Raw genomic sequence first — 17181 nt, forward strand, 5'->3', positions numbered from 1 at the left:
TAGTGGAGTGTTATGAGAGTGGAGATGGAGGGTGTGGGGGGGGGGGGAAGAGGGAGGTTGTCTGTAAACTCCACTGGGAAACACGGTTTGTGGTGGGAACTGATAGATTCCATTCTTCATATGCTTATTCCCCTGCCCCCATCCCAAGGCAAAGACCAATACAGTCCTGCAATACCATCGGGGTTTTTTTTTTCCACTTTGTCCTGGTTTTCTGCAGGTCCCCCAGTCTGTGTTGGGATGAACATTGATATCGCGAGTATCGATATGGTATCTGAAGTCAACATGGTGAGTACCTTTCCCACTCCAGTCGTTTCCCCAACAAACGCATTCCTGGAAACAATGTTCTGGAGGCCTCTGCTACCACTTTTTTTTTTTTTTTTCTGGGCGGACTGAGAGGGTCCACAGTGGAGCTTTGGCTCTATTCCGTGTATTCTTTATTGTTGGGCTCTTTCCCCATACCTTTCTTTGCTGGGTGACTGATCTGTTTGGGTTGCTTTTGAGAGCTGAGGGTAGGTGGGGTTAGGGCCACGCTTTGTGCTGAAGCTTCACTTTTCAAGCAGATAATGTTCTAAGTTGGCAGCGATTCTGGGACCTAAAAATCACCTTTCAACTACAATATTCCACTGTCCACTTAAAACCTTGGTGATACCTTTCTAGGTGATTGTGATAGTTTTGGTTTGTCTTAATTAGCTACTTTAGGAACTTTCGATCATAGAGGATGGAGAAAAGTGGAATGTGGCGAGATGATTCCCAATGTTCACTTTCAGTTGGGCTTCTTGGTTCTCTACTGTTCCTGTGAGCCAGAGTTCGAGAAATGGGGTCTACATTGAAATCCAGGGAACGAAACTTGTAGCTCGGACAGCCGCTGTCCGAAGTGCTGATAGTCACCCACCTGCTTCAAAACAGGAAAGCTAATGCTGCAGAACGAGTTTTCTGAAAGAGCAGCTGCTGCCAGGAGGGAAGCCAAAGGCGAATTAGGCGAAGTGTCACTTTAGGTTTATGTTCATGCTAACAGGGATTTGAAGGAAAAAAAAAAAAAAACCTTTCAATGTCTTGACCTGTGGAAAGAGGGAGATTCTTGCTTCTGATCTCAGCTGCCTGTGTGAAGTTGATCAAATGGTCTTCCATTTGGAATACTTTGGAAAAGGAAGGAAAGAAAAACTGCTCCCCCCCCCCTTAAATTAAAACAAACAAACAAGGAAACTATAGTCTTTGGTAAAAGGTAAAACCTTTGCATATGAGCTTGCATTTTTTAAATATCTTAAATCTGAATGAGACATCTTTTGGCAGAATCGATTTAGGCAATGTGAAAACTTTGCTTGCAGACATGCAAAACATTGAGTACATAGGGAGCTTTTTCCTTCTAGATACTCACTGAACTCTAGCAATGGGGATATGAGTAGTTAATTAAAATGTTTGGTCCTATAGGTAAACTACTTAGTGATAAATGGGTTTCTAAGAAATGTTAGCATGAGATTTTCACAGAGTTGAATAGACCAAAATTCACCACATGTTTGTTTACTTTGACTGGAAGAAGGTAAAGGTATGGTTTCTGACATTTGAAAAAGATACCTATTTACTTTAGAAATGGCTATATATAGAAATTAGAATTCAAAATTGAAGTACAAGGAGCATGCTAGAGAAAGAAACAAAGGGATAGCATAAAATTCTCATTTCAATTAAAATGCTGCATGTATGTTTTTACTTGTAAAAAAAAAACTTTAGTACCACCCATGCTTACATTTAGAGCTACATTTCAAAGAATTTAGAGTTATATTTCAAAGAACAAATTAATGTATTCATCATTTCTATTCTATGATGGGCTTTTTTTAATTGATGTTTCTGTTTCCCTTGAGATGTTAGTTTCATAAACAATGTAATTGAATACTTATTTGAGGAATAAACAAAGTGAATTATTACCTTGAGGTCAAAGAAAAGCCGAAGTGATTTGCTATAAAATAATGTACAATGTTAATAATAGGAAGTGAAAAATATTTAAATAAAATGTCCCTTTGATGAATTAAAAATTGATCAATATATTTGCACCAGGTTGCCATGCGTGCAACTACAAATGTTCCAAGTTTTCTAGGTACACATAAGATAAAGGCAAAAAAAGTGTATATATATATATATATATATATATATATATATATATATATATATACACACACACACACACATATATATATACTTATATATATATATACACACACACACATATATATACTTTTATATATATATATATATAAAACAAAGGACTTTTAGTTGATTTTATGTTCCTTAAGCCAATTAATATCTTTTTTTTCAAATTTTCATGTTATGAAGCTTTTGCATGATCAACATAGATGCAATATGGTACAGTATAACATGAATGCAGTTTTAAACTACCTGCCACATCTTTCTGCTTAAATATTTAAGTATTTGATTCACAAGTAATAGGAAGGTGGTAGTACTAAAGAATGATAACCATTTCCGTAAGGCAGTTCCAGCAGAGCTATGGCATCTTCTTTTAAATCTCTAATTTTGAGTCTTTCCTGTACTCTAGATAGATGACTTTTTTCTTGACCTTATCTGCTTGTGATAGTGACTTCTGTATCTGAACCATCAAAAAACATACTTAGTAGAAATCACAAATGAATATGCATCACCTGATAATTAATTATCTTTTGGTATAATCAGCATAGCATGAATATGTATAAATGAAATGAAAGTAAAGGTTTCCAGTTTACTTAATTAATGGCAAGAATTTTCAAAGGCTATGGTGGTTTGTGATGGTATAAAATATTTTTTATTGATAATGGGGAAATTTAGAAAAAGGACATTAGGTGCTGAAGCCCATGGAAATTACATTATTTTATAAAAAGATGAATTTCTCCTTCTTGGTTCAGTTTTGATGAAGTTGACTGAATTTGAGCTAATGTGATAGAAATCAACTATGCTTATGGGAGTTGAGGATTTGTAGTTGGGAAATTAGAACTTTTAATTGTGATAAATCAATTTGGCATGGAAGACAAGTACTCTATATAGAAAAAAATGCCCATATTTAAAAAAACATCTATTAGCATTTCAACAGCAATCTATCATATTTATCTTAGAGTTTGTGACTCTAAGATTGTTCCTCTCTAATGACAAGATGAGAAGTTCAAAATGAAAAAAAAAGTTGCCATGTCTAGATGATGTCAAATGAAAAGAATAATATAACCATAAATCTTAATTGGAAAGGCACCTTTGAGATCATCTAAACTGTTACCTCATGCAGGAATCTCATCCATAACACTACTGACAGATGTTTGTTCATTTTCCATTTGAACACATTAATTGACAAGGACGTCACTACTTCAGAGAGAAATCCATTTCCCTTTCACTATTGGACAGCACTAATTATTAGATATATCATGTATGTATTTGGGGCAAGTGCCCCAAACCTGTTATTCCATCAGTGGCAGTAATATCTAGTGTAGAAATCCTCCCATCACTGAACTTTGGCTAATCATCTACAAATTTTTGTCTTAGAGAGTGAGGTGGGGGCACTGAGAAGTCACATAGCTAGTATTTATCAGAGTCCAAACTGGGATTGAGGTCTTCTTGATTGCAGAGATGGCTCTTTATCCACCATGCCATGACACTTCTCTTGACTTACACAGAGTAAGACCTAAAAGAATGCTTGTGAAAGTCAATCAGAAATACTTTTGTCATATTATGTTGCATTTTACTGCTGTTTTAACCATTAGATTTAATATAATCAGTTGATAAATATTTTGACCTCTTTGGCTAGACAGAATAAGTCAATTGTTTTCCATAATATAGCAGCCATTAAAATATTTGAAGATAGCTATCACATTTCCTGTATCCATGAAAATCCCACTCTGACATCTCATTGTGTCATGGACATTTCCTTGGGTTGTTAAAGGCTACACTTGTGGAACACAGGTTTAATGAATCCTACTAAGATAGAAAGCCTTCAAACATGGACCTTGTGACATACAACAGCACAAAAGTACTGTTGCTAAGTTTTCAAAGGATCATGTCCAGTTTGCCTACAAGGTAATGTATATATCATATATAGTAATTTTTGAAAACCATCCACTAAGTTGTAGAGGACTCATTTTCTTCAGCAATGGAGGGAATATCACACTCACAGCAATGAAATCATGGATACATGAGATATTGGTGTATTTTGTCATATATATTTCCTGAAAAAAAAACTTTCCCAATTTATTCAAGTATTCTTTATGTGACATGCCCTTCAAATAAATCAGCATGCTGATCACCAGTCTCTTAAAATGTTGTTCCCAGAGCTGAAGACAATACTCCTGATAATGCAATTGTAATAGGTCAGAGTGTGCTAGGATATTACCTCACTTGTTTGGGAGTATAGTATCACTGTTAGTACTTTCTGGAATTAATATTAGACCCTTTGGTAGAAATGGCACATTGTAGATTCCTATTGGTCATGCAGCCAAATAAAACTGATAGTTCTTTTTCATGAGAATTAATATAAAGCAATATCTCATCTATCACTTACTTAGGCATTTGATTTGTTGAAATTAATTGCAGGACTTACTCCTGGTCATATTACACTTTGAAATTTTCATGGTAAGCACGAAATTAAATAAGAGCACGTGCAATCAAGCTGTTACATTTAAATAAATTAATTACAAGGCATAAAATATCACTTCTCCTCAATTACTTGCTTAAATCTCTACCAGAATTCTTTGTCCATTCACTTCCATCCAGTTTTTTTCTCTGACATAGTTATAGAATACATAATGTGCTGGTTCTCATGGGACTTTTTTCAGTCATCATTATTTCATAAGTATTTTTTTTCCATATCCCTTTATGGTCTTCCTATTTTTCTATATTAGCTATATTATAATATTCCATTATTTTAATGTACCACAAATTATTTAACCATTTTCATCTTTGTGGATATTGAGATTGTTAGGATTTTTTCAATTATAAATAATAGTGCTATGAAGATCATTGAATAGTTAATTATTTTTGTGTTTATTATAACACTTTCAGGGCATATTCCCAGAAATGGAAGTATTGAGTCAAAGGGGTATAATTATTATGCTAGTTTTTGATAAGTAATTCCAGGTGGCTCTCCAAAATAATCCTGAAAGTTTGTAATTCCTCCAGCAATGAATGAGTGTAATTCCAGGTGCCTCTCCAAAATAATTCGGCAAGTTTGTAATTCCTCTAGCAATGAGTGTACCTATTTGTCCAATTCTTTTCCTGCATTGTGTTGTGTTGCTTTTCTTTTTTTTGCTTCATTTTTTTGACAGTTTGATGGCTGTGAGATAGTTTCTCAAAGTTGCTTTAATTCACATAACTTTGAATATTAGGAAAAATTATTTGATCATTTTGCTTCAGTTATTATAACAATTTTTGCTACTGTTTAAAATTCTATGCTTATATGATTTGATCACTTAGACATTAAGTACTAGGAGTTACTGTGAATATAGAGTCACCTGTTTAGGAAGAGAATTATAAAAATACAAACAATTATATAAACTCCAAAGAAGAAAAGTTAATTGCATTTTTAAATAATATGGAGCTTAGCACTAGACTTAAACATAAAGCAAAAACATTAAAACTGGGTATGAATATTGAAATCTTTTTTTAATGAATTAATCCTCTAAATAGTATCTACAGATTTTTTTCTATATGTATTTGGTATTCTTTTTTATTGAACACTTTATTACAAACAATATAAATATATTATTTCATGAATCTTTTTTCATGTTTATTCTGTTATTTAAAACATTACTTTTCCTTCCCAGTTTTATGTCATTTACATATTGGATAAGCATGTTTTGCAAGTCTTCCTCTAAATTATTGATTAAACCAGTAAATGGAACAGGATCATTGGCATTACAATAGCGACCTTCATTCGTGTCCGTGTCCATGAATAGATAAGTATAGTTTTAAATAATCTTCTTCATCTAAACTATCCTGTAAGTTGTCAGGAGAAATGTTGTCAAGTACATTGTCAAAATCTCTGCCCATAGCATTCTACTCTTATGATGTTTTTTTTTTCTTTGGACCTGTTTCTGCAATTTGGGGGTTTGAGGAATTTCTAGTGTGGAAATTCCTTTTACGGATTCAGATTGGTGATTTAACTATAATTTGTAGGTTTAGAGTTGTTTGGGGGCATTGAGAGCTGAATGGACTTACACAACTAGTATGTGTCAGAGGCAGAATTTGAATTCAGGTTTTCCTGATTACAAGACCGACACTCTTTTCCCGAAACCTTGTTTCCTACTTTTGTCTCTCACAGCTGAATAATGATATTAAAAATAAAATGTGATTCGTTTGGTCTGACATGCTGACATATTTATCAATGCTATCTTTTCTGTGTATTCCAAAATTATTTGTTCAGGAAACCATTATAAAACTTCGATGTTCTGTTTTGTGTTGAAATCTACCTTTTTCGTCTTTGAAAACTGGGGCACGAATTCAGTAAATATTGTATGTCCTAGGTGCTGGCTATAAAAATACATTACTGCATTTGTGAGGCATATAATGTTGAAGGAAAATGAATCAACAATACTGACATATAAATTAGACTATGATTAAGTACATGGGGGGTGTCCAAATGGAATGACATGAGGGAAGTATTATATCAATATTTTCAAATTTCTAGAATGTCTCCTGTTCTCCAAAGGAGTTTGTCTAAAAAAAATGAAAAAAACTGATCACTACTTTTGGTGTTAAGTAGATATCATCTAAGAAATATTAAAAAAAAACATATTTAGCCATTCCATGGGGTCTGCCACAAATAATTCCCTGGAATATGAAAATCCCAATTTTCTGGATCTTTGAGTATTTGCCTCACTGTTAACTCTTTCCTTTCCTCAAAAACAATATAACAACAACAGGAACAATAACAATAAATGTTTTGAGTACAGACTTGCATTTTTGTCCTCATATGGATAGATATGCCAACAAAAGAATATTAATTTGGCATAATCTTTGAAACTCTTAGTATTTGTTTTATAAATAGCATCTACTATTCACTCTCAGTAGCCTAGTCACATTTTTAAGTTCCTAATGAATTTAGGACAAATTGTTCATTCCTTAGAAGTAATCAGGGGAAAATTGAGAGAAATTATAAACAATGAGTAGTTTTTTTTTTCAAGTAGAACAACATATTTTGTAGAAATATGATTGTATTTTTAGTAAAGCATTGAAATTTGAAAATTGAAAATATTTTTAGTTGAACTGTTGATCATTGAATATTTTTCTAGTTGTTCATTCTAAGCAAAAGCTGATTGTGATAACTCTTTACTTAATTAACTATAAAGTGTACATGTATTACACTAAATATAAGTTCTAGTAATATTGACACCTAATTTCTATGATTTAACCAGTTCTTCATTCTTGTATATTATCTGATTAGACCAAAAAAAATCAGTTTAACATCAGTGACAAAGTATAGTGAGGATTTCATTTTTTGATGACAGGTATAAATTAGAAAATATTGACTTTTTTAGATTGTGAAGCTTCAAATACCCACATAACATAGTCCTTAACCTACTTTGAGGTCAATGCAGTCATTTTTGACTATTCCTTTCCAATTCCTTGTGTTTGATTCTCTTTATAAAAGATCAATTTCTCTCTGTTTATAGTCATAAATATATGTATACCATTATAGCATGTAATTTTATATATCATTTTAAAACAATGAATGGCAAAGAATGCAAAAAATATTATAAGCAATGAATCTTATTACTATGAAGTGGAACTTCTTGGATTAATATTAAAAATGTAGAAATAAAATGTAGGAACCATAATATGACTGATGGATTAAAACCTACAAATTTTGTGCTTGTTGTACATAAAGAATGTAAATGGGTTGAAGAAACTCTAGAATGGGAAATGAAGGAACTCCCCAAAATGAAAAAACCATGTGACTTTTCATTTGAAAAGTTAAAAATTGTAAAAAAATGTAATCTCATAGAATCTTGATGCATGGGGTAGAGTGAACATAGACTAATTTTCAGCACTAAGACACTCTCCTTCATGTGAGTCGCTTTAGAAAATGTAAAAGGAAGTATGTGTTCACAAAGCCAGTGCAGATTGTAAAAAACAAATACACCTGAAATCATGCTGTAATTCTGTGGGAGATGGATAGACAACATGTTATTAAATGAAGACAGAGTTTGTTGTTAGAATAACGCTAACCTTTTGACATCAGTGTCAGAGCAACCTGCCTCTTAATGTTCTGATAAAATACCAGTTTGGAGCCATTCTTTATCAGAGACACAATACAAGATTGGATATACCATTAGTCTTATCCAATATGTCAATTCTTCCATTTACTTTACAATATCAGCATACATCCTAGTGATGTGCAAAGCAATTTTTTTGTCTCAAAAGAAGAAGCACTTCCAGCCTAGCTCATTCTAGTCCATTTTTCAGACAAATGACAAAATAGTCATTGGAAATGCACAGGTCTGATGTGTCACTTCTTGGATGTGAAATTTCCTATAGGCTAAAATGCATGTTCCTCCTTATCCTGACTTTTAATACCCTCTACATTCTGCCTTCAACTTGACTTTTCATTTTTATTTCACCTTATATCTATATAATCTAGCTTCCATCTAAAACTTCCTTGTGGTTATTAGGTGATTTAAACCTGCATTGGTCTGCCTCTGAATTTGGGCAGGTTTCCACCCATGCCTGGAATGCACTCCCTTTTCATGTCTTTAGAAATACTTTTGTTTGAGGTATGGTACAGCTGTCATCTCCACATGAGGCCTTGCTTGTTCTTCCCAGAAGAAAACCATCTCTCTTCCCATATTTTCCAATATTTCTATTTTTCTTGAGCCTTCCATTCACCATCACATTCCACTCTACATTTTAGTTGTCTATTGTAAAGACTTAATGTAGGATTCAGTTAGGTTTTCTATGTGCATAAAATTAATGCCTTTGTTTGAATATAATCATATTTACTCCTGTTATTATGCCTCCCTTCACAAACACTGAAATTATCCATTCTTTTCTCTACATCATTAGTGCTCTCCCAGAGGCCGTGTGTGTGTGTGTGTGTGTGTGTGTGTGTGTGTGTGTGTGTGTAAATAGATGGGGATAAGGGAGAGGATGAATGAGCATGAGAAAGATATAAGGGAGAAGAGGGTTGAGGAGTTGAATCCGCCATCTTTCCCTGTAACAGAAGGAACCTGGTGTTAATGTAGGTTTTCTAAATATATGCCTTTGAAGAAGGGTGATTTCAAAAACTTACCCATGCAAGTGACTTTCAGTCAATAGTCATTATTTAATGTGTGCTAGCACTCTATTATGTGCCTAGTACTGTGTTAAACTCTGTAGCAAGAGGAGCTGAATTCCCCCCAAAAATCTTCAAGGCAAGAACAATAATGAACCAAATGGAATGAGGGGCCCACAGTTTCTGTTTCCAGATCTGCTGGGAACTTATTTACTGTCTAGCTTCAGGCAAGTCACTTAATGCTTGGTGCTTCAGTTTCCATCTTTGGAAAATAGGGATAATAATACAAGACTTGCAAATGTTTCCTAACCCATTGTGAGGATTGATAACATAATGATGTCATAAAGTGCTGAGCTTTACAGAGAAGATCTTATAAATATGAGCAGAAAAAAAATTAACATTTTTATTTTAGAAAAGTATTTCTTAGCATGTGCCTTCCAGATAGGCATGGACCAGATGCATAGAGTTTGACCACAAATTATTATGAGCATTTTAAAGGTGGAAAATTTAATTAGTTCTCTTGTTATGGGGAATAACTCTGGTATGACTCAGCAGCATTCTAGAAAACTGTTCCTGACCCAGCTGTGGTTAGAAACTGCTTATATAGAAGGTATTTCAGTTGTTGGGGAGGGGCAGTATACAGGGAGGTGTAGAAATGCATTGGTATGTAGAACTTCTAAGCTGTTGAATTGAAGAGCTGAGACAGTGGGTGGTTTATTGAGGACATTACTTTTTCACTGGAAGTATGTTTCATGCATAAGTTATGATCATACATCAATGTTTTTGCATTGATAAGAAAGCTTATAATGAACTTCAGAGATGGATGAGTATAATACCTTATGTAATAGGCTCTTTATGGAGAGAGGTTTAGGTTTAATATTAGAAAGGAGGGAATGGGGGAGCATGAGGAGGAAGCTTTTTGCCTTTCCCCTCAGGGATGTTACAAAGCTTATGCTGCTGCATCTCTTTGAAGATGAAACCCTGGTAAGATATTCAGTAAATATTTGTTGAGTTGATTTAGTGGTACAAATTTTACTTATTTACATGTAATTAAGAGAAATGTTTTTGGTAAATAATTTAGTTTTCTATTTTAAATTGTAGGCATTTAAAAAATTGTATCTATTTTGTTTCCAGGCCAAATAATTTATCCTTCTTGAGGGGGTAGTAAATAAAATGAGGTCACATAGACAGTTCTTGTCTCTTGAGAAACTTATCTGATGAGGGACTCTATAAAGCAGTTACTTTGAAAAATTGTATGATATGTTATAGCCTACAATTCTTTTTCATGAATGTCTCCTCATTTAGAATGTGTGCTTCTTGAGACCAGGGACCAGTCTTTTGCCTTTGTTTGTAGGTCCAGTGCTTTGCACAGTACTCAGCTTACTGAAGATGCTAATTATTTGTAGTATTCTACTAATTAAGGCAGGGTGTAGAAAAAGACCTTAAGGGTTTTTTCTCTGACAAGCATAGAGTTCAACCTCTCAGGACTATATTTCACAATTTTCACAACCAATGAAGAAGTTAGTTTTTTTAACTCCTAGTAAGTTTTACTAGTATCCAGTGCATATTCACTTCAGTCCTTGGTTTACATAGATGAAAAAATGTGAAGGGAAACTTAAATTGTTTGAAATTAAGGATATATCATTCATAGGATCATAGAAGTTTGGGATTTGGAGTTGGAAGAGACCTCTAAGGCCATCTATTCAAACTTCATTTTTACAAGTGAGGAAATTGAGGCTCAGAGAGTTTAAGTGACTTCTCCTCCATACACATATATCTAGTAGGTATTAATAAATATCACACAAAATAGGAGAGTATAGTATTTACAGTAAATACCAGAAATGAGATTTCAATTCAAATCTTCCTAGATAAATTTCACCACCACTCCAGCCACTGCACCATACTCTTTCTTCTCTCTTAGCTGAACTCCCAATTGCTAAAACTTTTCTGCTTCCTTTTTTTCCATTTTGAAATTCACATATGGATAGGAATAAATGTTAATAAATAGTTGCGAGGGATTCTGAAATATTGACGATTTCCTATCATTTGTTGACAAGTATGTTGACTGTTGATAGTGGAAACAATGTGGCTGTAGTGGGTAGAGAGTGGGTCTTGAAGTCAGGAAGACATGGGACAAAATCCTACCTCAATCCTTAATAGCAATGTAACCTTGGACAAGTCACAAGATCACAAATCTTATTCTGGAAGGGAACTTACAGGCCATCTGATCCAAAACTCACAGTTTATAGATGAGGAAGTGAGTAATAAGGAGGTTAAGTGATTTACTTAAGGTTACACAAGTAGTAAGAGTTCCAATGATTCCAAGTTCCCATGACTCCAACTTAGTATTCTAATTTCAATAGTTTTTGCCTCACTACTTCAACCACTGTGTGATTCAAATAATTTCCAAGGATTTATCAGCTAAGATCCTACAAATTCATTGACAAGGTTCATGTTTGTAATATGAAGGATATATTCTAACAACATACGTGATGTCTGTTCACAGATGCAGTAGATTCCTTTTGTATGTTGGGGCTGAGAGGCAGGACCAAAATATTCCTTACAGGCTAACTGTTCTATGCTAACATTTTCATGGGTATTGGTATTGGTGTAGAGGAAGATGCTTTGGCCAATGGTACAGTGGATTTTGTATGATAATGAGACATTATAACAAGCTTCTTTAGAATTTTGTGTGTCAGTATTTTAGATGGTTGACCCATTTTATCTTTAAATGATTAAAACATTTTCACTGTTATGTACATTGAATTCAAGAGGAAAGCCTGAAGCATTTCCAACAGTGTGCAATTTGTGTTGCTATTTTCAAAAGGGAGCACAGATACTCAAATTTGCTCTAAATGGTAGACTTTTGTCCCTCCTTTACACTCAAAATATCCTGTATACAAGTTGAAAATCTCTCGATTAAAAAATATTTTAGAACATAGAGTTAAGTCCATCTCTCATGGACAGGGATGCTTTAATGTAATTAAAGCTATATACCTAAGTTGTCATTTATGCACACTGTATAATGGAAAGATTAAACATGAATCTGTTAAATGACCTGCTTACTGCTGAGGCATTAGGTAGGGTTGCTAAAATCTAAGGTTAGGAGAACAAAGCTGGAACAGATTTTTTTTTGTGATTTGATTAGTTAACCCTAATTAAATGACAAGAATAAAACAAGAAAGTTTCTTTAAAAAATATGTATATTTGAATAGTAGTAGTATTGATGGTCAATAGATTATGTTAAGAGGGAGTAGAATATTTATTTATACAGGCATATCTACCTTTGTTAAAGAGTACTGCATCCCCAATGTCCCCAAGTATCACAGCATGATATAGTGGGAATACATAATAGCTTTAAGTGGAAAAAAATACAGCCCTTTACTATATGATATGTCATAAAAATTTATTATGTGGCCACTATGTGCCAGACACTGTACTAAACACTAATGATATAAATAAGAAAAAAGATAGACTTTTCCCTCAAGCTGTTTACTATCTAATGGGGAAAGTCAGTACACAAAATGAAACCTAAAATGGGGAGAGGAGGATGATGATGATGATGAAATAAAACAAACTAGGAGAGCAGCTTTAAATTCAAACATAAAAGGATAGTGACTGAATCTGGATATGAACTCCAGAAATCCAGGGCAGCTCACTATCCTATAGTCCTGGAGGAATTAAAATTAAGGTACTGACAAGTTATGTTTTTTCAAAGCATAAATTGGTGCTTTTCTTTGCATTGGATGGAAGGTAAATAGTTATATGGATTATTTCATTAAAAACATTAATTCAGCTTCAAAACTCAATTAATTTTTTCCATGTAAAGTGTGCACTTTGAGTTGTGCTTCTTGGAATGAGATAAACCTAGAATTTATCATGCATTGATGCTGAAAGATAAAGAGAATTTTGTTACATATGTATACCTCTATTTATGATATATGTGAATATACACACATATAATATGTGTGTTAAGTAACTACTAATTGCTAAAGTTGGGAATTATATATTTCTCACATATGTCTTAGAGAATGATTTTTTTTTGCTGTGCAATTTACACATATACTATTTTTTCAGTTCAACATTGCATTTCCTTGATTTTTGTATTCTGTTTCTAGAATAACTCAACTTGAAAAATGCTTGTAATGGTGATCAATTCCTGGCTCAGTCAGTGCTTAATATAAATTTGATGGTTGAATTGATTGAATAGAAGAGAAAGTTGCCTGGGTTATGGATATTTTTTTTTAAGTTGCATGAATGCTTTTTGTTTCTTGTTCATGATTAGTTCTTCTATTTTTTGAAGTCATATGATTTAAAAGATTCTACAAAGAAAATATTTGTGAGGATGTCTTATTACAATATTTTAAATGTGTGTATTCCTACCCAATTACAAACATTCTTTCGAAGTAGTAGTATGTGTGGAAAACTGAAGCCACTGTAAAAATCTGTAATACTCTCTTTGGCATCCATGCCTTAATACTGCCTTATTGATCACACACACACACACACACACACACACACACCCATTATAGATATTTGTTAAATCATGTTAAAGAAACTCCAATTCTAATGTTGTCTGGATACATGAATCTCCTCAGATGGAGTCCACAATGGGTTGAGATTTCATTTGGTTAATTTACCCCAAAGTTGAAAGGGTTGCTTCCCTCCTTTGGGGCTACACATAATCTATCAAATAGCAATCAGTTACAATTAGGAACCTATAAAGCATGATGGTGGAAAAGACACTAGAGTCAGAGGACATGGGTTCAAATCCCATCTTTGACTCATGTCTATGTGACCTTGGATATACCACTTAACCTCCCTGGGCCTTAGTTTTCACATCTATAAAAAAGGATAAAGTGACCTCCAGTCCTTTTATAATTTTAGATCTATGATTATGGATAGGACCTTAGTAATTCTACTCCTTAAGAAAGTGGGAATCCCTAAAATTTTAGTCTTATTTGGCAATTGACCACACAAAATTCCTATGACAATTTCTGTACTTTATTCTGGTACGAAAATATCCTAAACACTGACTATATATAAAGTGAAAAATACTATAACAAATGAGTTGGAGATATTTTAGATTAAGCCCACATATACCGATTAAAAACATAAATTTACATTATGATAACCAGATTTTAGAAAAAAGAATACAGTCATTCTTTGAGGATGAATATTATATCTTTCCTCTAAAACCTATCTTTCCCTTCAACTTCCCCATTTTTGTTACTGATAACTCCCACAACTCAGTCACCTGAGTGGGAATACTTAAAATCATTATTGACTTCATTACTTATTCTTTTTATCTTCCCTTACCTCCACTTAGTGACCAATATCTTGTACATGTCTCCTTTTTTGCAGTTGTCATTGACATTATACTAGTTCATGTAGTCATGACTTTTTGCATATACTCTTTTAATAGCTTTCTAAATGGTCTTTCTGCCTCCAATCTTCATCTTTTGCTCAGCTTCCAAAATAATGCCCTAATGCACATATTTGATGATATCATATCTCTATTCAAAAATCATGAGTAGCTCCCCATTGCCAATACGGTAAAATGCATATTTCATCTGGAATTCAATGCCTTCAAGAGTAGAGCCAATTTAAAATTTTTCACTTTTTTATGGTGATCCCTTTCCTTCATGAGACATATACTACAATTTACCTAGTTATTGTTTAGTCTTTTCAGCCATGTACAACTCTTTTGGACAGCATTTGGCATTTTCTTGACAAATATACTAGAGTGGTTTGCCATTTCCTTCTTATTTTACAGATGAGGAAACTGAGGCAAACAAGGTTAAGTGACTTGCCCAGGATCACACAGCTGGTAGGTGTCAGAGGCCAGTTTTGAACTCACTCCTCCAGACTCTAAGCCTGGCACTCTATCCCAGATGCCCCTAGAGAATAGTCTACCTAGGGAACTCACTTTTTCCTAATCTCATTCTATCCTTTCCCTCCTCTCTACTATTGTTCATTGACCACACCTCCTTATATTCCTTCTTTCAGCTCACTTTTTACACTCTTGCATTTATCTTCTCTTAAAAGGATCCCACTCACCTTGAGTCTCTCAACATTATCTCTTACCTTCTTGTAATGCAATCATTTCCTTAATTGAATTATAATTATTTGTATACATCTCATCCTCCTGCTAAATTATAAGTCATTTGAGAGTTAGCCTTTTCATAACTATAAATGTCAATACGTTAATGACCTGTGAGTTTCTCCATGTATGAATCACCCAGTGCGAACTCCCATATCTTGATCTGTCTATAATTTATTATCTTACAGTGTTGTTTGGGATACAGAGGGATTAACTGATTTGCCCAACACAACGTATCTACCATAGTGTCAGAGGTGGGTTATGAAGTAGGTTTTCCTTTTGCTAAGTCAATCCCTCTGTCCATTATAGTAGGCTCTTTTGCATAAAATAGGTAAGGTTTGTTAAATTTCTTTCCAGCTCTAAATCTCTTACTATGTTGTTGTATGAAGTCCAAACGAGATATGCCTCACTAAAATTCACTGAAATTTCTGGTCTAACTTTTGTATATCTGACAGTTTGCTAGGAAAGGGATTTCCACAAATGCCCTTATTTTCTCCAGAGTTCTTTAAAGGAAAATGTTCTGGGTGCAAGAAACCCCCCAAATGGGAGCCAATGATACAGTATTGCTTTGTAATGATTGCATCATATGGACAAACTTTGATAGAGGAATGTATCTGGCAGCAAATTAAAAAATTAATTACCAAGTCTAAGTTTCTTAAGGGTTTGTGATTAGATATTAGAATCTCTCCTAGATATACAATTCTGGAATCCATGAATCCTTGAAATTTTCTGGACTTTTAACATGTTCAATTTTAAATATGGTCAATAAAGATCTTTCCAGGAATTTGAATAACTTCTCGATTGTTCCATTAACCTTGCCTTCTCCAGAGATTAAAATGTAGGGAAACATTTTTATTCAAGTAATATCTATCTTTTGGAGAATCAATATCTGCTTAGTACAAGAGAGAAAGCTGCTAATATTAGGTAACTAAAATGCAGCTTGAAAAACTCATCTAGAAATGCAAAAAGTTTTATGAACAAAAATTTCAAGATGAGAATGATGATTGTGATGGAATTAAAAATCTGAATGACAAAACAGGATTATAATGATGTATGGTATTCAATAATAAGGGTCCTCTAAAAGTAATCTCCATTGTCCACCTATTGTAGATCTTGCAAATATGGTAATGTACCCTCTGAAGCCAGTAAAAGGAGAAAACTCTCCATTGCTTTTTCTGTTGAGCTGAATGAACTGAATTCTTCATCCTCATCCAGACATGCAAGAAGTATCCTCTTGAGAATTTAGACCACAACAACCTCCTATATAGAAAGATGTCCAGGGAAGAGTGCATAAAAAAAAGAGTTCAGAAAACTGGGTTCGAAATTTGCTTCACACATTTGCTAGTAATGTAACCGGGGCAAGTCATTTTTTTCCTTAGAATCTCTCTCTCTCTCTCTCTCTCTCTCTCTCTCTCATAATAATAATAATAATATCAAGCTTAGATATTTGTTTTGGAGATCAAATGAGATGCATCCATATAAAGTACTTTGTAAATGTTAAAGTGATTTATGTACCAGTTAAAATTGTTTGAATGTAGATGATAATCACAAGTACATAGAGCGGGTATTAGAATTATTTATTTACTTCACATCTTGTACTAGAGACAGAGATGGGGGTGGGGAGTGATTATTTCATTGCACACATAAAGCAGTAGGACTTCCTGAAAAAGATTAGTACAGAGTTGATTACCCAGTGAATTTCTATCACTAGACAGGCAGTTTATAATATTCTGTCCTCTAAATTTTTTTCCTCAAGAGCAGATTTCCACTTGAATTATCTGGATAATTGCTTCAACTCTCCACTACTCATCTTCTCTATGGACCTTGGGAATAATATAGATAAAGC

General features: G+C 33.7%; 1 protein-coding gene across 1 annotated transcript in view; it reads left to right on the forward strand.

Moving 5' to 3' along the window:
- Positions 1-222: 222 nt before the first annotated feature.
- GABRB3 (gamma-aminobutyric acid type A receptor subunit beta3) overlaps positions 223-17181 on the forward strand; it is a 261589-nt gene continuing 244630 nt past the window's right edge. The window contains exon 1 of the mRNA XM_069072947.1: positions 223-285. Within this exon, the coding sequence (XP_068929048.1) occupies positions 238-285 (48 nt within the window). The 5' untranslated portion in view covers positions 223-237. The remainder of the gene's footprint in view (positions 286-17181) is intronic.

The sequence above is a fragment of the Petaurus breviceps genome, unplaced genomic scaffold (genome assembly GCF_028583685.1).
Source record: "Petaurus breviceps papuanus isolate PSGF00001 unplaced genomic scaffold, PetGlider_PUasm1.0 90849, whole genome shotgun sequence".
NCBI lineage: Eukaryota > Metazoa > Chordata > Mammalia > Diprotodontia > Petauridae > Petaurus > Petaurus breviceps.